This window comes from Neoarius graeffei, chromosome 26 (assembly GCF_027579695.1).
Source record: "Neoarius graeffei isolate fNeoGra1 chromosome 26, fNeoGra1.pri, whole genome shotgun sequence".
In the NCBI taxonomy this organism is placed as follows: domain Eukaryota; kingdom Metazoa; phylum Chordata; class Actinopteri; order Siluriformes; family Ariidae; genus Neoarius; species Neoarius graeffei.
Genome location: NC_083594.1, coordinates 15,470,421 through 15,495,747, shown reverse-complemented (window position 1 = coordinate 15,495,747; position 25,327 = coordinate 15,470,421). Strand labels below are relative to the sequence as shown.

General features: G+C 43.1%; 1 protein-coding gene across 2 annotated transcripts in view; it reads left to right on the top strand.

Annotated features, from left to right (window-relative positions):
* dag1 (dystroglycan 1) overlaps window positions 1-15,387 on the top strand; it is a 41,086-nt gene extending 25,699 nt beyond the window's left edge. For both annotated transcript variants that reach the window (XM_060911002.1, XM_060911003.1), the window contains exon 3: window positions 11,912-15,387. In XM_060911002.1, the coding sequence (XP_060766985.1) occupies window positions 11,912-14,179 (2,268 nt within the window). In that variant the 3' untranslated portion in view covers window positions 14,180-15,387. The remainder of the gene's footprint in view (window positions 1-11,911) is intronic.
* Window positions 15,388-25,327: the final 9,940 nt, after the last annotated feature.

Below are 25,327 nucleotides of genomic sequence, written 5' to 3'. Positions count from 1 at the left end.
CCTTTCGCCCGTAGTCGGCTGGGGTGGGCTCCAGCTTGCCTGCGACCCTGTAGAACAGGATAAAGCGGCTGGAGATAATGAGATGAGATGAAAGAAAAGCACTGTTCTTTTCAATGAAGATCACTTTAAACTAATCAGAAATCCACTCTATACATTGCTAATGTGGTAAATGACTATTCTAGCTGCAAATGTCTGGTTTTTGGTGCAATATCTCCATAGGTGTATAGAGGCCCATTTCCAGCAACTCTCACTCCAGTGTTCTAATGGTACAATGTGTTTGCTCATTGCCTCAGAAGGCTAATGGATGATTAGAAAACCCTTGTACAATCATGTTAGCACAGCTGAAAACAGTTTAGCTCTTTAGAGAAGCTATAAAACTGACCTTCCTTTGAACAGATTGAGTTTCTGGAGCATCACATTTGTAGGGTCGATTAAATGCTCAAAATGGCCAGAAAAATGTCTTGCCTATATTTTCTATTCATTTTACAACTTATGGTGGTAAATAAAAGTGTGACTTTTTTCATGGAAAACACAAAATTGTCTGGGTGACCCCAAACTTTTGAACGGTAGTGTACATTTTTTTTAATTCGAGATACAAATCTTGACTTGGAATCCAGATGGACAGGGACGTTTTGTGGACACCGATTTTAAATGTAGCGAAGATACGCAAGCGAGTGTGTGAACAATGCCACTCGCATTGTGGTTTCGTGCGGACATGATGCGTGGTGAAAGTGAAGTATGGTTCCACCTTCGTTGCTAAACGTATCAAGAGAAAACAGACACTAGACAGTCTCAAATAATCTTTTACATTTGACGTGAGGACGCAACACCGCTGCTTATTGACAGATTAACATAAGACCATATTTTTATTTTCCTTAATTTGTTTTATTAACGCATTTAGCTTGCCATACATGATTAGCTACCTTTTTTTAGCAGTCAGTTTCTGTGCAACCAAAATGTAGGACTAGGCAGCACAGTTTACTTTTGTTTGCCCAGTAGATTAGCTAATGTATTTTTATTTTATTTTATTTTTTGATTTTGTACCCCCCTGTAGCTTTCCACCATTTTTATCATATGACATTTACAGCTGTTCATGCCAAAATTAGCTTGCATAAAATGTTCAAAACTTGGAAGCTTCACAAATGGCGTACGGAGTTGTTCCAGTCTCTAATGCCGCTTTTCCACTACAAACGCGGCTGAGTCGGGCTGAGCCGTGCCGTGCTGAGTCGGGCTGAGCGGGGCTGTTGGAGTTGCATTTCGACTACAGCCGCGCTGAACCGTGCTGGCAGTGGAAAGTGGAAGTGGGTGGACACATTGGGTGGAGTTAGCGAAAGTGGGTGGACGTCACGTGATGTCGTTAAGCAGCGCAAACAGTGACATCAGTGAGCGTTTAAGCGGTAGTCTCACGACCCGAGTAGTAAACAATAAACATGGAGGACATGGAGTCGTTAGTGTTGCTGGTCTTGGTGCTGTGGCTTGTTGTCACCGACAACGCGGACAGATACTGGCAAGAGCGTATAGATGAGGCGAGGCGCATAAGGCTTCAGAAATTCTCGTAATTCGTAATTCTCCTTCTTCCGGGTTTACGGTGTTTACAGATCCCAGCGCGCTCGTGGGGCTTGTGTGGGCATGTGAGGACACTCCTCCTCACCAATCAGTGCACAGGGGAGTGTCTGCTCACGCCCCCAGCCTCACTCGGCTCGCTTCAGCCCTACTCCAAAACGGTGCGAGTTTTAGGGGCTAAGCAGGGCTGAAGCGAGCTGAGTCGTGCTGGTTTTTGGTAGTCGAAACGCGAGCCGTGTCGGGCTGAAGTGAGCTGAAGCGAGCTGAAGTGAGCTGAAAAAGGGTAGTGGAAAAGGGCCATAATAGACCTGATTGATTTCCTGACTTAAGTGTGTTGAGCTGCAGAGGACTGGATTGGAATAAATACCTTGACTGAGTGGAACAGAGCCTACAAACACTAGCAACAATCGCAAAGATCTCCTTGTATTTTTGTACTCGTGGTCAATAAAGATGAACAGAATGCCGAACGCAATCGAAAGGGCCTCGGTGTCGTGGGTTATGATAAATACTGACCGATGCGTTTGTTCTCGTTGTTGGTCCCTTCAATATTGTTTGAAATGCTCCATGAATCTCTTATGCTTCCCCCCCCTACCCCATTTTCCTGCATCAGTACTCCACCCCGCCAGTGCTTTCGTATTCGCCTGCGACACCAGGATTCTTCTACGTTCCCCAGCCCCTCCTTTTTTCCAAACAAAGACTGGCACTGAAATCTAATTAGCCTTGGCTGTGCAGTAGCAGAAAGCTTTGTATTCCAGCAGCCCACATTTAAAAAAAAAAAAAAAATTGGCCTTGAGAATGTGACTCATTCCGTATTTATGGTTGAATACAAATCATGCCAAGTCAGACCACTTGTATTAAAGGGTTATGCTGTATGTTTTTGTTGTGATTTCCTTTGCATAGCAACCAGCTTTGTGGTGCTGTCGTATGGAAGCATAGCATTACAGTCATGTACCAGTGGCCTTTGAAGACTATCCCAGTAACCCTGAATCGTCATTTTTAGAACTGATTTAATTCACACACAGCCTTTTAGTCTTACACAGAAATGGCAAGAGGAGAGGAAAATGAATCCGTCTGTATATGAGGCTGCCAGATCTCTCATTCGCTCCATTCTTCTTTGTGTCCACAAGAGTGCACTGCTGAGAGTTTACAGATTAGGGTCATTCACTGGTTGCACTTTCTTCTAAATAGTCCTGTGGATATATTCCCATGTGTTTGTCTTTTTTGTTTTGTCCCCCCCCCCCCGGTTTGGGCTGTTTAAGCCGAGGTAAGGCTTGAATAGCATCCGATATTCTCGTCATGTCGCGTGTATATGGAATCAATTTTGTGCCAAAATGTTAATACAATACTGTTGAAATATCAAACAAAAACGACAAATCAAAATACAAAAAAAAGTACAAATTTTTTTAGACTGGCAAACAAAAATTATTCTTGTAATCGTGCAAAATATCAGTCTATTACTCTTCAGAAACCTTTTATTTTTGTTCCACGGCTTTCTCAGTTTTGTTTGACGTCATTTATTTTGGTTGCACTTCCAGCTTTCTCGTTTGCGCTCCCTGACTTTTTGCTTGCAGTTTTGGCACAAACTTCACGTGTGGGCAGGCTGTCCAGGAATGCATTCCCATTGGCTAACTTGTGTTTGACTGACAGCTACGCTCAGCCATTTCCTACTCGGATTCTGGCGGACTGTTTGACGAGTGACCGATCCATTGACGGTAAACAAGGATCGAGTGGACTTCAGTGGCGACTATGATATTGAATTTACACTTTGTTGAATTAATTCAATATCATAGTCGCCACTGAAGTCCACTCCATCCTTGTTTACCGTCAATGGATCGGTCACTCGTCAAACAGTCCGCCAGAATCAGAGTAGGGAATGGCTGAGCGTAGCTGTCAGTCAAACACAAGTTAGCCAATGGGAATGCATTCCTGGACAGCCCACCCACACGAAGTTTGTGCCAAAACTGCAAGCAAAAAGTCAGGGAACGCAAACGAGAAAGCTGGAATCGCAACCAAAATAAATGACGTCAAACAAAACTGAGAAAGACGCGGAACAAAAATAAAAGGTTTCTGAAGAGTAATAGACTGATATTTTGCACGATTACACGAGTAATTTGTTTGCCAGTCTAAAAAAATTGACTTTGTATTTTGATTTGTCGTTTTTGTTTGATATTTCAAAAGTATTGTATGAACATTTTGGCACAAACTTGATTCCATACGTGTAAGGTGTGTTAATTTTGCACTTGGTTCAGCTTGCCATCCCACTGCATCCAGGGTTTGCGTTTCACATGACTTTTTGCTCATGCTGGCTTTTCTTTGACGCTGTTTTAAGTTTGGTTTAAACTGGCTGTTACACTCAACTTGGGGGACAAAAAGGCCGACTTCTTTCCGTGAGGAATTTTAATAATTTAATATAATTTTCATATCATTCAAATCCAAATTTAGCAGTGAAAGTATTACGGATTTAATATTTTAACTGAATATAAATGTGTGTGTGTGTGTGAGAGAGAGAGAGATACACGGTTCGAAATTCACGGTGGTCCGGTCGCCTGAGGCAACTTAATTTGTCATTTGGCGGGTAATTCCTGTCACTAGCCAGCCCGGCTGGCTAGTTGAAAATAAAAAAAAAAATATATATATATATATATATATATATATATATATATATATATATAATATTGTCATGACCACTTAGCTCAAAGCAGGCACAACATAAAAGGAGACCACACCGTTTGTTTAGGTTAACCCGTACTTTATTAATATATAAATTCTAGGGATAAATAAAAAAGAATAAAAGAAAGAAACCTGCTCCCGTTGGCCCGTGCAGGGCCTCCACGTAGCAGGGCAACAAACACAACCAAACCCCATAGCCAGCAGCCAGGTCTCGAATGCCAATTTTGGGCCCGTATTTGAACTTCCTGGCCTTGTCTAGCACAGGTGTTGCAGTACTAGACAGCTCCCCCTTCAGACTGGAGGGAGAGAAACGGCCTAGTTCAAGTTTACTATTCAAAAGGGGCAGTGCGCACCCCCAGCATGGCCACGCTGGGCGTGACATCATATATATATGAAGTGAAGATTCAGACACACTGTCAACTGAAGCCGCCACATATTAAGCGTGTGCCGTGTCTGTGTTAATCGATGTGTTTATCGGCAGGACGGAAAATACCGAAGAATTCCGAATCATATCGTGTACGAGTCAGGCTGTCGGTTTTTTCACTACCGCGCATGCATATAACGCATCTCGTTGAATATCGCGGTAATCGCGTTATCAAATTCAATAGATGTGGCCACATTATCGCCCATTTAAACACGTTTTTGTTGTTGTTTACATCTACATCTGCCAAAGCTACATTGCGATGTGGAGTTTTCTGAAAGGTGTACATAAACCGCCAGAGACGGGGATAAAGCGACCTCAGTCTGAAGAGGAGAAACGACAAAGGACTTATAAGCAAACGTGGGAGCAGGGTAGGCCTTGGCTGCGATACGATTTTTATGGAGTAATTAATTTTTTTCAAGTTGATTCCTAGTCAGTATGAAACTCCTAATGCTTTCTCTCTCATAAATGGTTAAATACAGAAAGCATGTTGGGTGCTATAGTCATGATAGTAAGTATATTTGTTTTTAATACTCATACACCAAGTTGCCAAGTTTTCCAATATATTATTATTTGTTGATATTATATTATGGTGCTCTGTGTTGTTCTCATTTATGTATTTAACAACAGTATCAAAATACTCGGGTCTTGAAATAAATGCACGTTAGTCATGAACAATGGTAACTACTCTCTTTTGCGTTATTTCTGACAAGTAAAATTCATACATGAACAAATTTAAAACTTTTTTTTTTTTTTTGACCTCATTTACATTTTATCAGTAGCGGAAAAAGTCAGCTAATCAGAATGATGTGGTTTTCACTCTGAAAATGAGAAAATGTGGTATTTGATATAGAGGTACGTTTTGACTTCACAGTGAGTGAATTTTGAACAAAAACACCCATTCGGCCAAACTAAAGAGTTCCGCCTCCTGAACATTTCCAGTGAAAAGACTTCGCTGTGCCAATTCCCCCTGTGTCTTTACAGTCTCCATTTCAACCTCGTATCTCAAAGAGATGCCAGAGCCTACTCCTTCAAAACTATGAATCTTATCTTTTCAGCTGTCTTCACACCATAACAATGAAGCCCTGTATTCCCCCCCCCTCCCCGTGGGCTCCCCCACACGTGCATGCTAACAATAGGTCCCTTTCTTCATCTTTTGAAGGCTGAGTTTTCATTTCTCTCCTTTTCATTCCTTCGTGCCAGGGTAACGGGAGTATTCTCTTCCTCAGCCTTCACTTGATTAAGATATGGAGGTGTCTCAGGAGGTTACAGCCTTGTCTTCTGGTTTGCTTTGTGAAACTGTGTCTTCTCGCATGTAACTTAGCCCCTTCTCCAACACTGCGCCTTAAAATCCCTGCCTCTCCCCCTCCTTTTTCTTTTATTTCAAGAAGTACATGCTTTTGCCAGGGACTTCTGTCTCTTTAGAGCGGCTTGCATGAATCATCAGTTTGGAAACTGTGGTAGCCTAAATGTTAGTGGGTTTGTGGTTTTGGCAGTGGTTTTGTTGTCAGTATTTTGGACTTGAAAGCTACAGTAAGGGCAATTCCCAAACTTTCAAACCTGAGAACCAGGCATCTTGTATTTCATACTGTTAAAACAGATCTTAGTATCACGAGTCTTGTTCAAGCCAAATATCACTGACCATTAAAATAGAAAGGATGGTAAGGAGACGAATGTTTATAGGCCTGTCTTGTGGCAGAGAACATATAGTTCTGGAGACTTCCAAAAATGTTAAATAACCATCGCAAAGTTTCATCATATAAACGATTATATACAACCCCAATTCCAAAAAAGCTGGGATAAAGTACAAATGGTAAATAAAAATGGAATGCAATAATTTACAAATCTCAAAAACTGATATTGTATTCACAATAGAACATAGACAACATATCAAATGTCGAAAGTGAGACATTTTGAAATTTCATGACAGTGACACATCTCAAAAAAGTTGGGACAGGGGCAATAAGAGGCTGGAAAAGTTAAAGGTACAAAAAAGGAACAGCTGGAGGACCAAATTGCAACTCATTAGGTCAATTGGCAATAGGTCATTAACATGACTGGGTATAAAAAGAGCATCTTGGAGTGGCAGCGGCTCTCAGAAGTAAAGATGGGAAGAGGATCACCAATCCCCCTAATTCTGCGCTGACAAATAGTGGAGCAATATCAGAAAGGAGTTCAACAGTGTAAAATTGCAGAGTTTGAACATATCATCTACAGTGCATAATATCATCAAACGATTCAGAGAATCTGGAAGAATCTCTGTGCGTAAGGGTCAAGGCCGGAAAACCATACTGGGTGCCCGTGATCTTCGGGCCCTTAGACGGCACTGCATCACATATAGGCATGCTTCTGTATTGGAAATCACAAAATGGGCTCAGGAATATTTCCAGAGAACATTATCTGTGAACACAATTCACCGTGCCATCCGCCGTTGCCAGCTAAAACTCTATAGTTCAAAGAAGAAGCCGTATCTAAACATGATCCAGAAGCGCAGACGTCTTCTCTGGGCCAAGGCTCATTTAAAATGGACTGTGGCAAAGTGGAAAACTGTTCTGTGGTCAGACGAATCAAAATTTGAAGTTCTTTATGGAAATCAGGGACGCCGTGTCATTCGGACTAAAGAGGAGGAGGACGACCCAAGTTATCAGCGCTCAGTTCAGAAGCCTGCATCTCTGATGGTATGGGGTTGCATTAGTGCGTGTGGCATGGGCAGCTTACACATCTGGAAAGACACCATCAATGCTGAAAGGTATATCCAGGTTCTAGAGCAACATATGCTCCCATCCAGACGACGTCTCTTTCAGGGAAGACCTTGCGTTTTCCAACATGACAATGCCAAACCACATACTGCATCAATTACAGCATCATGGCTGCATAGAAGAAGGGTCCGGGTACTGAACTGGCCAGCCTGCAGTCCAGATCTTTCAACCATAAACATTTGGCGCATCATAAAATGGAAGATACGACAAAAAAGACCTAAGACAGTTGAGCAACTAGAATCCTACATTAGACAAGAATGGGTTAACATTCCTATCCCTAAACTTGAGCAACTTGTCTCCTCAGTCCCCAGACGTTTACAGACTGTTGTAAAGAGAAAAGGGGATGTCTCACAGTGGGAAACATGGCCTTGTCCCAACTTTTTTGAGATGTGTTGTTGTCATGAAATTTAAAATCACCTAATTTTTCTCTTTAAATGATACATTTTCTCAGTTTAAACTTTTGATATGTCATCTATGTTTTATTCTGAATAAAATATGGAATTTTGAAACTTCCACATCATTGCATTCTGTTTTTATTTACAATTTGTACTTCGTCCCAACTTTTTTGGAATTGGGATTGTAAACACATTTATTTATTATTAGCTTTTTTTTTTTTTAATGGAGTCTGAGACATAGCTTCAGCCATACAAGTCCCTCAACATTAACTGGTGATTTGCAATTGTGAAACTGCTCTCAGCACCATGCTATTATAGAAAATTAACAAAACACCTTCGGAGTATGTCCATTCAAGAATTCAACAGAGCAGCGGTATAAAATGTAGTAATTAATAGCTATCCGAGGTCTCTTCTGTTCTATGTATAGTAAGAATGACAGTTCTGTACATGACATTTCATGTTTTTGAGTGCTGCAGTGTTGACGTTTTAAGCCCACAATTCAGCAATAGGGGTGTTCACACAGCAACTTTTACTCCGGTGTAGCACCGGGGCTGCCCCGGTAGAGCGTTCACACGGTACAAAGTTATACCGGTGTAGCCCCTGAAAGCTGCTTAAACCGGTGCAAATCTAACCCTGCTCGGGAGGTGGTTTAAGAAATTTATTCCGGAGTAAATGCTAGTTTGCGGGGCAGCACCGATTTATAAAATGGGACATCTGAACGCTACAGGGGTCGACTCGCTACGCGTGAGGAGAGTTGATTACATATGGGCATTGCATAATTTGCATCCTGGTATTTTGCGCTTCCAAAATGGCGAATATCAACAACATAACTGCGTGTCTTCCAGTGTTGCCAGATTGGGCGGTTTTAAGTGCATTTTGGTGGATTTGAACACATTTTGGGCTGGAAAACGTCAGCAGTATCTGGCAACACTGGTGTCTTCATCCACGTTGTTTTCTCAGCGCTTGGTGATGCCATGACAACCGGGAAAAGGAAGTAGATTTTCACGCATGCGCGTATTTCATTTCCGCATTATTACTATCGTATAGCACGGTCGCAAAAACTGCCGTGTGAACGCAAGTGGGGCTGCACCGGTGCTAACACGCTTCTCTCTAGTAAGCAGGTTTGTGACGTGTGAACGCTCCACAAAATTTACACTGGTGTAAGATATATCGCAACAAAATACATCGGTGCAGCATCGATGCAAATATGTGCTGTGTGAACACCCGTAATAACGTGTTAGATTAGTTTGGGCCCGAGCACTGGAGGTGTGTGGCCTCTGGTGTCCTTGGGAGGGCGCTGCACCGAGGTCCAAGGCCCTATTGTTTTCCTAAGTATTCTTCTTATTACGTCACCTAGGATGGCGTCCACTGGGGGCGAGGTATTGTTTTCAGTGGGTGTTTTATTTTTTATTTTTTTGGTTAGCAACATTACAGGAAAACGGCTGGACCAATCTTCATGAAAATTTCAGGATAGATGGGCATTGGTCTCGAACAGAACCTCCAACATTTTGAGGGTCATCTGGCCAAGGTCACCAAAAAGGTCAAAATCGTTTTTGGTGCAAATGGTGTCCCAAATCACTCCCTACTCACTACATAGTGGACTATATAGTCAGGTCGCCGTTTTGTAGTGCTATCCGAATGTATAGTGAGCATTATTACACTCTATGTAGCGCACTCAAAGTATCTCACAATGCATCATGAAAAGTAGTGCCGTGGCAAAGAAGGGAGGGGGAAAAAAAGGCCGTGGTAAAGGAGTTCTCTATATAGTAAGTCCTGATATAGTGAGAAGGGCGTCGTGAACAAGTGAGTGATTTAGGACACAGCGTTTATAACCAATCAGCACTTGTCCTGATCAAATTCGATTACCCGTTCTGTTTCTTGATAAACTTTGGAACTAGAAATGAAATAAGAGAAACCTCGTTATAAGTTCGTAGTATCGGAAGATAATCGACAGATAAAAAGATAAACGAAATTCACCTCGTGGTTCACCAGTGGTACAGATTCGATATCAAGTGGTGTTTATTTTAAGGAAATTTACCTTTTTGGTTATCACAGCTTTTGTTTGGTCCTTCTGAAAAGTCAAAAGTTTTGTAAGGGTTATTTATTTATTTATTTTATTTTTTAAATGGCTTTTTGGCAGACATTTAGTCTTTACACTTATGAAACAAAATGTTCTCATTAGTATTAGTGGCCTTGAAAGAACCGAGACCACACCTGTGAGATTGAATCAGTTGTTATAACACTAAAACAAGTGCTACCGGGTGAGGTTTGTTTTGCCTGGCAACACTTTTTATTATTATCCCCCACCCTTTCTTCAAGACTTGGGCATTTTTGAGGTGGTTCCCATGGGCAAAAACTCATGAAATTTGGTACACACATCAGCCCTGGCCACCGCTACTCAGGGATAGACGCTTGGCCCCATGCTTTGTTTAGGTGTGTCCGAGGGACTCCGTAGTACCCCCACGTGTCATTGAGACTTTTGTCCGGTGTATATAGTTTCACCTATCCATGTCAAATTTGGTAGGTGTGTGTGGGGCGCCCCAAGACGAACAAAATTGTCAGGTACGTTGTGTTGGCCATACTCAACAGGAAGTGAGCTATTTTTGGTTTTGTGTATTTTTGACAGGCGTTAGGCAGCTGGGCCATAGAAGGTTCACGCTGCATGCTGCATGCTGCACGCTACACGCGTGTAAAGAAAAGTGGACAAACGTAGCATGACTTGCTCTGGGCCATAGAACGGCGTTCACGTTGCACGCTGCACACTTCACGCGTGAAGCGAGAAACGAACATGCACACTTTTTTTTTTTCTAGGCGTGAAGATGGAAATTCCAGTCAATGCATGCGGTCACCGCCGCGCCAGCCAATCAGAACGGGTCTAGGGAGATAACTCTATGCTTTCAGGGGAAAACTTCAGAAAAAATATAATTGAATGGTATAATTGAAAAATATTTCTTCATCGGGATTGTCAAGCAGATTATAGAATGTTCGGTGAAATTCACCACGGGTTTCTCTCAGAAGGAAGTGTTCTCGGCTCCAAATTCTGTTCCTTTTTCTCTTCCTCTGTCTCAGTAAAAGCAGAATGAGGCAATCGTCGTCATCCGAAGAGTCCATATTGTTGGTTACTCGGTCAAAGTAGAACAGACGCAACACGTGAACATCCAAGCATGAAGTTTAATGGCCCAGGGTCCGGTTCTTCACGTGAACGTGTAGCGTGCAGCATGCAGCGTGCAGCATGAACCTTCTATGGCCCAGCTGCCTTACATTTTGACGTTCTCCTCCTAGGCAGTTTGTTGGATTCATGTGAGATTTGGTGTACCGGAGGTGCTCGAGCCCTTCATCGCCGCTTGCAGCTATATTTGTAATTAGACTTCCTCGTGAATTGACATCTTTCTGTGTAAACAAATAGGTGGTCACTGGTCTGCATCGAAGTGACTGCGACGTTCAGAAGTGCAACAAAACTTGCAGCATCGAAAGGTGTGGCAGAGTACAATTTGCAGCTATAAAAGCTAAGGGACAGAAATAAAAAAGCCCGGCTGTTACAGCCGTAGCTCCCCGAGTAACCACAGTTTACTGGTTAGAGCACTAATGATCTGTCTCGGGAGTGTCATCTTTATATTATTTAATCAACCTAGATTTATAAGCCATCGGTGAAGGAGTTGGAGGCAAAAGATGCATTATTTTATTTATTTAAAATTGTTTTATACACCAATTTCCTTTTATTCATTACCATACATTTCTGACTCATGAAACAACTCGGGTTTAGTCCACTATTTTATGATTTGGACATGTCATTGCTGAAGTTAGAATGAAACCAGTGCAATGCTTATGCCTTAATATGGCCTAATCCTTGCATTTCCACAATGCACTTGACTGAGTCGGTGGGTTTATATCAGCTATATTTTAAGTTTTCAAGCCATATGCTTTGTTTAGATGAAACAGAAAACTTGTTTGCACATTTAATGTACTGAATTCATACCCACCTTCACACTTACAATATGTGTCCTCTAGCTTTTTCAGTTGTTTGGGTATTTTAAGTATGATGTCAGTAGCAATTTCAGTGTACCACAGTAAATAATGAATGTTTGTTTTGTTTCACCCCCCAGATTACAGAGGCAGGCAAAGATACGCTCCCATCATGGTTGCACTGGGAACCAATGAGCAGCACCCTTCAAGGACTTCCTTTGGCGGTAGACAAGGGTGTCCACTACATATCTGTCTCCATTGCTAGTGCGCACCATGCGTCCCAGAGTCCTGATGTATTTTCCATTGAGGTTCATCCAGAGGAACGTGCGGACACGGACCCTGTTCAGTTAGCGAGCCAGTTAACTGACAATGATTCTCAGCATTTTGTCTGCGGCAATGAAGATCCTGTTACTGTGCTTACGGTAATTTTGGATGCAGACCTCACTAAGATGAGCTCCAAACAGAGAGTGGAGCTTTTGGCCAGCATGAAAAAATTCTCAGGAGTAGGGCTCCAGCACATGAAGGTCTTGCCTGTAGTCAACAATCGCTTGTTTGATATGTCTGCTTTTATGGCTGGGCCAGGAAATGCCAAAAAGGTTGTAGAAAATGGTGCTTTATTATCTTGGAAACTTGGCTGTGCCCTGGATCAAAGCAACATTCCCAACATTAGCAGCGTTCAAGTCCCAGCAAAGGAAGGGACAATGTCAGCACATTTGGGATACCCAGTGGTGGGATGGTACATTGCTAACAAAAAGCCACATATACCTAAACGAGTACGGCGGCAGCTAAATACCCCTACGCCCGTACCGTCCTTGCTTCCTCCAACAACGTACCCTGAGCCATCGAGCCGCATTGTGCCCACACCAACGTCCCGGTCAATTGGACCAACTTCAGACAGCTCCTCACAACCTGTGCGGGGCCCTGTACCACTGCCTGTGAAACCCACGATTCGCACCAGAGATCCAATTGCTCATACTCCTACAATAGGACCACCTCAGCCCACAAAACTTATGGACACGACCAGCACTATTACAATACAACCCACCATGACCAGGCCACTGTATGTTGGGCCTTCTGTAACACCACCGACAACAACCACCAAGAAACCAACAAAAAGGCCAAGGAAGCTCAAGACCACCCCAGTACCAAAGGAACCTAAGACAACCACAGCCAAGCTCCCCCGACGTCCCACCCCCTCAGTACATGAGGTCAATACAAAACCTGAGCTGCGCAACCCAATTGATCAAGTTAGGTCATTCATTGGCACGTACTTTGAGGTGAAAATCCCATCGGACACATTCTTTGATCAGGAAGATGGTACGACGGACAAGTTAAGATTAACTTTGAGGAAGAACAATGACGTTGTTGGAGAAGACTCCTGGATTCAGTTCAATAGCACTAGCCAGTTGCTTTATGGATTACCAGACTGGAAGCAGGAGGGCAAGCATGAATACTTTATGCAGGCAACTGACAAAGGTGGTCTGTATGCAACAGATGCCTTTGAGGTCCACGTCAATCGCTTTGGAAACAATTTTAAGTCCCCAGTCCTGTTTGCTGCACGATTCCAGGGAGAGCCTCATTTGGTTACCAATGATATTCATAAGAAGATCCTACTCGTCAAGAAATTGGCCATTTCGTTTGGTGATCGCAATTCAAGTTCAGTTACACTGAAAAATATTACTAAGGGATCCATTTTAGTCGAGTGGACCAACAGCAGCCTCCAGCAGCACCCGTGTCCCAAGGAGCAAATTCAGGCCATGAGTCGAAAGATCTCTGATGCTGAAGGCAAACCTTCACCGTTATTCATCAACGTCATGGAACCAGACTTCCGACCCATAAATATCACTATCAAAGGAACCGAGAGCTGCCGCAATTACATGTTCGTTCCACCAGGTGAGATCCCAGACCCTGTTCTGCCTGCTGTTACACCACCTGTCGGAGCAGGACGACAGAGCAATGACGACGTATATCTTCACACAGTCATACCAGCTGTGGTGGTTGCAGCGATCCTGTTGATTGCAGGCATCATCGCCATGATTTGCTATCGCAAGAAGCGCAAAGGGAAGCTTACCATTGAAGACCAAGCAACCTTCATTAAAAAAGGAGTTCCCATCATTTTTGCTGATGAACTTGATGACTCTAAGCCACCTCCATCATCAAGCATGCCCCTTATCCTCCAAGAGGAAAAACCTCCTCTCCCACCACCTGAGTATCCCAACATGGCCAGTCCAGAGACCACACCTTTGAACCAAGACATTTTGGGAGAGTATTCAGGCCTACAAGATGAGGACCCTAATGCGCCTCCTTACCAGCCTCCACCCCCCTTCTCTGCTCCCATGGAGGGTAAAGGGTCCCGCCCTAAGAACATGACCCCATACAGATCACCACCCCCATATGTGCCACCCTAATGTTTTTAGATCCCTCCAGTGTGGAGGACAGGGAACTTGTGCAGTTCCAAAACCAGTGTTGTCACTTTGCATTTTTTGGAAATCGGAGGGGCATTACAATTTGGGACATTGGATTGGGAGGGTTGGGATGATTTTTGGTAAAACTGGACTTTTTTTTTTTTTTTGGAGTGGTGATGGTGGAGGAGGGGGTGTAATTAGGTATATAATCCTCAAAGACAGCAACAACAACCTCAGCCTTTGGCTGTCTGGCTACTGCTGATCAGTTGGAAGATGCACCCTCCGATCCTAGCGCTTTTGTGTCTAGATGGGCTTTTTTGTTTGTTTTATCATTTGTATTTCTTTTTGAATTATTTCAAAATCAAACTACTTGCCTAACAGCACTCTTTTTATCTTCTGAACTTTTTGAATAATACATAAAGACAATAAGTAAAGTGACTGCAGGTGCAAGTGTTTTCATAGTGACGTTCTACAAATAAGGGGAGGAAAACGTGACCTAGCAGTACAGTGTGCAGACAATTATGGGCTTGTTTGATTCAATAAGGTTTGCCTTTTAACATTAATTGTACTGTTTTTACCCTGATTCACATGTCTAGTAAAGATGAGCATAAGAGGTAGCCAAAAACCTTGAGGGATATATATATATTTTTTTTTTTGGTGGCTGTCAAAGCAACACTGGAGGAGGAGGAAAAAAAAACTTTTTTCATATCCCTGTGTAATGGATGAGTTATGCTGTGGGTATGTTCTGGATAAATGTTTGAGGATGTATGTTTCTGTCCCTATAGAGATTCATGCCAGATCTAGACATGGAAATATAATTGTGCCATTCTGATTCCCCCCCCCCCCCATTTTAAAGTGCTCGAACCTTTGGCGTTATTCAGTTTTTATGTCTGTCTCAGTTTTTAGTAAGGATACATGGCATGATGTAGCTGCTGCCCTTTCAAGGAAACGTAAACGGGCAAAGTCTGAATACGTACATCTCACAGCAGGAATTCGCTACTCATTTCCCCTTTTCATACTCATCAACATTGTTTTGATTAAATGATTTGAGAATCTCACAATCTAGTTTAAATTTTCAAATGATTTGATCTTTTTTCCTGTTTTTTTTTTTTTTTTTTACTTTTCAATAATGATTATCGAGTGTATGCCTTGACTCAAAATAACTGAAAATAAAGACTGAATATTTTAATAAAGAATCATTCTCTAAACAATGGCATCATTTTATTAAATGTAACGACGATACTTTATTTGGAGTTGAATGTCAGTTTTTGCCTTGGCAGTAATGCAGCAAGTGTCGTCTGTAACTAATCGTCTGCCTCGGGATATATTGGGTTTGTACATCAGATATGGCAGGAAATAAAACATGTAAGGGGTAAGTACATCATTTAAATTACTGAAATGTCTGTAGTGATGTTTACAACCCTTCATTAACATCCTCTGTATATATAGCTGTGTAATTTTATGAAGATTTTGATACAGCTACAGTTTTATGAAGAACAAAAAATCCTGAATTTTCTAACGGTCTGTTTTAGACGATCGCTAAACCAGGTACCACAGCAAGGAAAACCCCTTAAATGTATACATACATATGAAGAGTGGCTTATTTTTATTCCTGTGCATTTATTACGAGGAGTTATTATATGCTTTTGATTTGTCTCTGCAACTCTTAACTCGGTCACATTAGCTGGTTATCTGGGCTTCTTTACGCTAAGGTTTACCAGCATGGCCGACTGAACTGATTGCAATTTGTATTCAGATTTAGCGTATTTAAAAGGAAACTCTGGTGTATTCTTTTTCTTTTAACCTGGGCCCTATTTTTAACATCTCGCATCCTAAAATCAGGATTCTAACTAGACGGAAATACAGGGTGTTTCAAAAAACGTGATATTAGAGATGTGAATCTCCCAGAAACTGCATAGTCGAGGCAAATGAAACTGAACAGGCTTAATGTTGAGCAATATAAGGCCAAGTTTACATTAGACCGTATCTGTCTCGTTTTCTTCGCGGATGCACTGTCCGTTTACATTAAAACGCCGGGAAACGGGAATCCGCCAGGGTCCACGTATTCAATCCAGATCGTGTCTGGTCCGGTGCTGTGTAAACATTGAGAATACGCGGATACGCTGTGCTGAGCGTCGTCATTGGACAACGTCACTGTGACATCCACCTTCCTGATTTTCTGGCGTTGGTCATGTGACGCGACTGCTGAAAAACGGTGCGGACTTCCGCCTTGTATCACCTTTCATTAAAGAGTATAAAAGTATGAAAATACTGCACATACTGATGCAAATACTGCCCATTGTGTAGTTATGATTGTCTTTAGGCTTGCCATCCTTCCACTTACAAGTGGTAAGTGATGTGCACTGGGATCACACACACAGCGGCTCAGTCCTGAATCACTGCTCGTGCACTTCACTCGCGCGCTCTGTGAGCTGCGCAGGGCCGGAGTGCGCACCCTCCAGAGGGCACTCGCTGTTCAGGGCGGAGTGATTTGGAGCGCAGGATGCCTGCGGAGCCGAGCGTATCCGTGTATTGGCGTTGCTGTGTGCACACTAATCATCTTAAAAACGTTAATCTGATGATCCGCTGATACGGTCTAATGTAAACCCCACCTGAGATTTATTCCTCAGAATTTGAATGAGAAATTCAAAGGTATGTGGATTCCATGAACAATTTCACAAATTTTCAATTAGTGTGCCGCCTGAGACGGGGACACACACATGGCCTTCCTATTTGAACTTTTTGTGCCATGTCCAAATCTGCATTGCAGTTGGTGCATTTTTAGAGAATCCTCTCGTAAATGCATGCTGCACGGTCTTGTTCGAGCGTACTCCAACACGCACGACGCCTTTTCTTTTCCAGTGAATGGCATTTCTAGACCTAAAAACATAAAATTTTGACCTGTTTCCACACATGCTGTTAAAATTTGAGGTCAATTGAATGAATGAGAATTGGCAAAGTTATTAGATTGTGAAATGATATCAAATTTGTTGGAACACCCTGTATTAGCATAGTGGCACTAGTTACAGTTGTGCTCATAAGTTTACATACCCTGGCAGAATCTATGATTCTTTGGCCATTTTTCAGAGAATATGAATGATGACACACAAACATCTTTTCCACTCGTGCTTAGTGGTTGGGTGAAACCATTTGTCAAATGACTGTTTTCTCTATGTAGTGAAAATTCATTATGTCTGATAATTATAACTATTCTTTTAAGTTCGTTTCTTAAGACATGTATTTTTAAGTATGTTACCTCGCTTGTTGACAGTTTCGGCGAACACTTCCGCCTTCTTCAAAACAGTCACCAGATGTCGAGTGGTGACGTGCCTTATCAGCTGATGTTACTCTATGGAGGCGTGAACGTCCCGCCCAATTTGACAGGTAGTCCACGCCTCCTGCTGTCAGGTCGCTGCCCCAGGACTGCGCTCCAGGTGTGCGACAGCGCGTACGCTCCCTCATCCCGGTTCATGGTCCTCTGCGCCCGCTTACGTATCTCCACTGCCTCCAAAATCCAACGCTGATATCTATTCTCTTCAGCGCGAAGAGACAGCAGGAGGCGTGGACTACCTGTCAAATTGGGCGGGACATTCACGCCTCCATAGAGTAACATCAGCTGATAAGGCACGTCACCACTCGACATCTGGTGACTGTTTTGAAGAAGACTGTTTTCTCTTTTTAAATCATAATGACAACAGAAACTACCCAAATGACCCTGATCAAAAGTTCACATACCCTGGTGATTTTGGCCTGATAACATGCACAGAAGTTGACACAAATGGGTTTGAATGGCTACTGAAGGTAACGTCCTCACCTGTGATCTGTTTGCTTGTAATCAGTGTGTGTGCATAAAAGCTGAGTGAGTTTCTGGGATCCAGACAGACTCTTGCATCTTTCGTCCAGCCACTGACGTTTCTGAGTCATGGGGAAAGTAAAAGAATCGTCAACGGATCTACGGGAAAAGGTAGTTGAACTGTATAAAACAGGAAAGGGATACAAAAAGATATCCAAGGAATTGATAATGCCAGTCAGCAGTGTTCAAACTGTGATTAACAAATGGAAAATCAGGGGCTCTGTTAAAACCAAGCGAATGCCACAAAGTATCTCGCCTACAATACGCCAAACAGCACAGAGACAAGCCTCAAAACTTCTGGAACAAGGTAATTTGGAGTGATGAGACCAAAATTTAACTTTTTGGCCACAACCATAAACGTTACATTTGGAGAGATGTCAACAAGGCCTATGATGAAAGGAAGACCATTCCTACTGTAAAGCACGGAGGTGGATCGCTGATGTTTTGGGGATGTGTGAGCTACAAAGGCACAGGAAACTTGGTCAAAGTTGAAGGAAAGATGAATGTAGCATGTTATCAACAAATACTGGAGGCAAATTTGCACTCATCAGCCCGGAAGCTGCGCATGGGACGTACTTGGATGTTCCAACATGACAACGATCCAAAACACAAGGCCAAGTCGACCTGTCATTGGCTACAGCAGAACAAAGTGAAGGTTCTGGAGTGGCCATCTCAGTCTCCTGACCTCAAGATCATTGAGCCACTCTGGGGAGATCTCAAATGCGCAGTTCATGAAAGACAGCCTAGGAATTTACAGGAACTGGAGGCTTTTTGCCAAGAAGAATGGGCAGCTTTACCATCTGAGAAAATAAAGAGCCTCATCCACAACTACCACAAAAGACTTCAGGCTGTCGTTGATGTTAGAGGCGGCAATACACGGTATTAAGAACTGGGGTATGTAAACTTTTGATCAGGGTCATTTGGATGTTTTTTGTTGTCATTTATGATTTAAAAATAGAAAACGCAGTTGTTTATCAATAAATGGCTTCACCCAACCACTAACCATGAGTGGGGAAAAAAGTTTTTGTGTTATCATTCATATTCTCTGAAAAAAGGCCAAGAAAGCAAAAATTCTGCCAGGGTATGTAAACTTATGAGCACAACCGTATAACGGTCAGCGGTTCGGGAGCCATCTTAAGCTCCTGAAAGCTCATGGGTTCTACATGCACAGAGAGGCGTTCTAGTGCATTTCCTGGCACTTCCAGACCTCCCAGAAAGTCACACTTATTTATTTTATTGAAGACTTTTATAATTAATCCTCAATTATGTTGGTGACATTTACGGAATAAGAATAAAACAACCAGTTGTTCATCAAGTGTCGGCTTTATTTTCAGCCTCAGCCATCCGATGACTGCACATGACTATCCAGATCGAACTCGTATCTATGCGGCGGTTTTTCATTAATCAGCAGCAGCTCCAAAGTCAAAGCATAAGGAAGGAGGTAAACCGGACTCGCATGATCGGTGACCATCTCTACACAGAACTATTCAGGCAGCTATGCGCTTATGTGGATGGGGAGTAGAGCATTTGTATGGATAGGAAGTCGTCGCCTGTACGTTGTGGGATAACGAGAAAATTAAACAAAAGACCACATTTTCAAGATCGACCAGTCTTTTTATTAGTGTAGTGGCAACTTTTTATAGGCATGTCGGCAATATTGTGGGCGTACCAGTAATGAAACGTTGCATATCGCTGAAAAGGCCTAGTGAGAACCCTGTCAAACCATCAAAATCCATCCAGTATTGAGTTGGAACGCGATCGTTGGCAACCGCAAAACGGCTATACAGTGTGTTCCTATGTGGCAAACATCCGCCTCAAAGTAAACCGCTCTTCTTGACCACTGGACCAGCTCATCATGCGACTCAAAGTGTCTGACAACATTAAGTCGTTGTTTTCCCTTTCTTTTCTTCCAGTCCATTCGGTGCCTGTCGTCGATTTATCAGACAGAAGCTGAGGTTTTTTTTATGTTTACAAAGTCCTGCAGAATCTGTGAAGTCCATTTCAAAGTAATGCCCAAATATTTAGCTGATTACACAGTCCTTGGGCAGTAATGAGAAGATAATTAACCCAATACATTTTAAACATTTAATCAGCAAGCTATGTAATGTCATGGTGTTTGCCCTTCCCTGTCCCACCCAAAAAGAAAAACCATGTTAATGATTAACATTTAAACTGGTTTAAAACTGAAAAACCAAAGATGCAAGTGTGAATTGGCCATTAGGTATTGTTGATATATCTCTCTCTCGTTTTATGCATCACTTAAAGGATGGCACAAACAATATGAAGCCTATACTCAAACATACGGTCACACCTCATATGCCTCATCTCATCTCTCTCATTATCTCTAGCCGCTTTATCCTGTTCTACAGGGTCGCAGGCAAGCTGGAGCCTATCCCAGCTGACTACGGGCGAAAGGCGGGGTACACCCTGGACAAGTCGCCAGGTCATCACAGGGCTGACACATAGACACAGACAACCATTCACACTCACATTCACACCTACGGTCAATTTAGAGTCACCAGTTAACCTAACCTGCATGTCTTTGGACTGTGGGGGAAACCGGAGCACCCGGAGGAAACCCACGCGGACACGGGGAGAACATGCAAACTCCGCACAGAAAGGCCCTCGCCGGCCACGGGGCTCGAACCCGGACCTTCTTGCTGTGAGGTGACAGCGCTAACCACTACACCACCGTGCCACCCATATGCCTTATCTGATGTTCATTTTGTTCTTAAATTCTGATTTCCCCCCCCCCCCCCCCCCCCCGCCCCGTATAAATCAAAGCTCCTGAATGTATATGAAGTTGTCTTGTTCATCTTTTTGTTTTTACCTTAACACAGAAAAAAGAAAAACCGTAGCCTACATCAGCTACTATTGCAGTGCGATGGCGGCTGGGCGTTGTAAAACACCAACTTTTAATCTGTATACGTTGTAGTGTATCCAGGGGAAAAAGTCATCTCATCTCATTATCTCTAGCCGCTTTATCCTGTTCTACAGGGTCGCAGGCAAGCTGGAGCCTATCCCAGCTGACTACGGGTGAAAGGCGGGGTACACCCTGGACAAGTCGCCAGGTCATCACAGGGCTGACACATAGACACAGACAACCATTCACACTCACATTCACACCTACGGTCAATTTAGAGTCACCAGTTAACCTAACCTGCATGTCTTTGGACTGGGGGGGAAACCGGAGCACCCGGAGGAAACCCACGCGGACACGGGGAGAACATGCAAACTCCACACAGAAAGGCCCTCGCCGGCCATGGGGCTCGAACCCAGGACCTTCTTGCTGTGAGGCGACAGCGCTAACCACTACACCACCGTGCCACCCGGGGAAAAAGTCGAGCTGTATATTTATTTTTCCCTGCTGCTTTTTATATCTTTCCTTTTGCCCAGGTGTGTTGCGTAAGCCAGAGTTCTCTGCTGTAATACTCATTTTTGCCCGCCCTGTGTGTGTGATTTTTAATTTTGCTCCATTTTTACTCTAAATTTGATTGGAACACCGGAGAGAAGTGTGTGGGTGAGAGAGAGAGCGGGAGAGAGAGAGGCTTGAATAGCCAATAATAATAATAGATGGAGTGAAAAGTAGAATCGGGGAGATCGTTCACACTTTGCAAAGCCTTTGGGTTAATTATCACATCTTATAATCGAGACAAAGGGGTGTAGTAAATGCTTGAGTGCAGAGGTGATTTTTTTGTGTGTGTGTTTAATAGCATTGATTTAATTTGTCACTGTGCATTGTATGTTGGACTCGTATTAAAAATTGTTCTCACCAAAAATTGTCCTCATTGCTATTTACAACATTTTACTCATGGGCAAGAGCCATCCATCCATCTATTATCCATAACCGCTTATCCTGTGCAGGGTCGCGGGCAAGCTGGAGCCTATCCCCGCTGACTATGGGTTAGAGGCAGGGTACACCCTGGACAAGTCGCCAGGTCATCGCACGGCTGACACATGGACACAAACAACCATTCACACCTACGGTCAATTTAGAGCCACCAATTAGCCTAACCTGCATGTCTTTGGACTGTAAGGGAAACCCACACAGGCACGGGGAGAACATGCAAACTCTACACAGAAAGGCCCCCATCAGCCACTGGGCTTGAACCCAGAACCTTCTTGCTGTAAGGCAACAGTGCTAACCACTACACCACCGTGCCGCCCTTGGCAAGATCAGGAGTGACTTTAATCCAAGCATAGACATGAGCGACCTACATTGATTCTACGTTGGTCCCAACCCTTCTGCTCACGACCACAGAACCTTAACCATCACTAATATTACATGTTTCTACGCAACAGTGTACTGTAGGTAGCTTCAGCATCCCCTGTTTGAGTTTTAGATTTCTCAGGTTCTCCCAGTGTCGTCATGGATTCCTCTCGCCTCCCTAAAACATTATATGGCCACACCTTTGTGGACACCTGACCATCAGAAACATGCCTTTTGAGCATCCCAGTCCAAATTTAGTCCCCCTTTGCTGTCAAAATAACCCCCACTCTTCTGAAAAGGCTTTAGACTAGATTTTGGAGCATGGCTTTGGGGATTTATGATCATTCAGCCACAAGTGCATTAGTGAGTTCAGGCACTGATGTTGGGTGAGGAGACCTGTTGTGCAGAACTTTCCACTTCATCCCAAAGGTGTTCAGTGGGGTTGAGGTCAGGGCTTTTGCAGGACAGCTAAGTTCTTCCACTCCAGCTTTGGCAAACCACATTTTCCTGGAGCTCGCTTTGTGCACCAGAGTATTGTCGTACTTGAGCAGGTTTGGGGAAGGACCACTTATGGATGTGATGATCAGGAGTCCATAAACTTTTTGCTGTATAGTGTAGGTGTTGGCTGTGTGCCCTGAGATCAACTGGCAATCCAGTCCAGGTTGTACTCCAGCCTCTCTCCCAGTGATGGACTCGGGATCCACTGTAACCTTGACCAAGATAAAGCATGTACTCATGACGAGATGAATGAATGAATGTTTACTGTTCAGTAGAATCCTCTTTTTTTTCTTCTTCTATGAACAAAAGCAAGCATCTCTAGTTCTTTTAAATATTTGGTACAAGGTACACATTTTAATTTCATCTCATTATCTCTAGCCGCTTTATCCTGTTCTACAGGGTCGCAGGCAAGCTGGAGCCTATCCCAGCTGACTACGGGTGAAAGGCGGGGTACACCCTGGACAAGTCGCCAGGTCATCACAGGGCTGACACATAGACACAGACAACCATTCACACTCACATTCACACCTACGGTCAATTTAGAGTCACCAGTTAACCTAACCTGCATGTCTTTGGACTGTGGGGGAAACCGGAGCACCCGGAGGAAACCCACGCGGACACGGGGAGAACATGCAAACTCCACACAGAAAGGCCCTCGCCGGCCCCGGGGCTCGAACCCAGGACCTTCTTGCTGTGAGGCGACAGCGCTAACCACTACACCACCGTGCCGCCACATTTTAATTTATTTCTATAAATCAAATACACTCCATTTTAAAGCAATAGTTAGGGATTTTTTACATGAATCTGTATGGCATCCCCGTCAACAGTGTCGTGCAAATACACTGACTTACCCCCGAAAGCATCCTGTGAGTCCAGTTCTTGTTTAGTTTTGGTCCAGACGAAAGTAGTCCAGCAAGTTTGTTGGGGTCACGAAAGTAAAACGTTTTTCTTCTCAAAACAGTATGTGTTCAAAAGAGTGATATATTTGCATCACAAAACCGTTGCCAAATAAAAAGTTAGACCTCGCAATTATTTAGCGCTATATTTTGTCTCCCTCGGTATCACTGCGCGCTGTCATGTTGACATCTGCGCAGGAATCAACACCTTTCCCATTGTTTGGCAGTGATTAGGAGTTCACTTCGACTATTCGTGTTCTTCTTGGTACAGTGGTCTTACTAAAAAAACTAAGCACAAACTTCAAACGTGTCAAAATAAGTTAATTCGTGTTGTATTAAAACTCCATCCTCGTACCCACATTACTCCCGCCCACTTTATTCAACTTAATTGGTTACCAATAGAAAAACGTGTTGTCCAATTAAAGCTAAATCATGTTCATCAAATTGTAAATAATACCTCCCCTTCTTATCTCTCTTCGTTTTGTACCAATGTCAGCCAAGTCCATAACATCCGAACTCGAGCAAGTGTCGGGTCACTGGCCTTACCCAGATTTAAGACCACACTGGGTAAGAGTACATTCAGGTACACGGGAGCTGCAGACTGGAACAGCCTACCCACAAGTGTTCAAACGCTCACCAATAAAAAAACGTTTAAGAAACAAGTCAAAAGGTTTTTATTAGAATCATTAAAAATGGACTCTCCCATGTACTTTTAATATGTTTGTAAATTGTTATTCAATTTCTGTGATAATTGTGATATTGGGCGGCACGGTGGTGTAGTGGTTAGCGCTGTCGCCTCACAGCAAGAAGGTCCTGGGTTCGAGCCCCGTGGCCGGCGAGGGCCTTTCTGTGCGGAGTTTGCATGTTCTCCCCGTGTCCACGTGGGTTTCCTCTGGGTGCTCCGGTTTCCCCCACAGTCCAAAGACATGCAGGTTAGGTTAATTGGTGACTCTAAATTGACCGTAGGTGTGAATGTGAGTGTGAATGGTTGTCTGTGTCTGTGTGTCAGCCCTGTGATGACCTGGCGACTTGTCCAGGGTGTACCCCGCCTTTCGCCCGTAGTCAGCTGGGATAGGCTCCAGCTTGCCTGCGACCCTGTAGAAGGATAAAGCGGCTAGAGATAATGAGATGAGATGAGAATTGTGATATTTTGTGATATATAAAACTTGTGATAGTAATATTACTTAAATTTATTTTACTAATAATATTATTAATATTTTTATACACTTTGTTTACTTATACATTTTTGTAATTTTTGTCCTCCATCATATTGTCATCATTTTGTAATTTTTTTATGAGGACCACAATGGAAATAAGTCATTTTATTAGACTTTTTTGTGTCATCCTCGGTTTTTTTACGTCTTTACAATAATTAAATGTGTATTTTATTGTAAATGTACATGTGGAAAACCTAAATAAAATCAAATCAAATCAGATCAGCGGCGCTAACAAGCTGCGGCTCCAGCTTCACCTTCTTCTACTTCTCTGTCCACCCTTTCTCTCTCTGCCTGTTCTAACTCCATCTGGCGAATTTCTTCATCTGTATATTCGGGTTCATAAAGATATCCCTTTGGCTGCGAGATGAAGTCAATGTTTTCAACGTCGCTGTCGTAGTCAGACATGTTGTCGCTAACTTTGCTAGCAGTAAGTTAAACAATGAATGAAACAGCCGTGGCTGTCACCTGGCGGCAGCG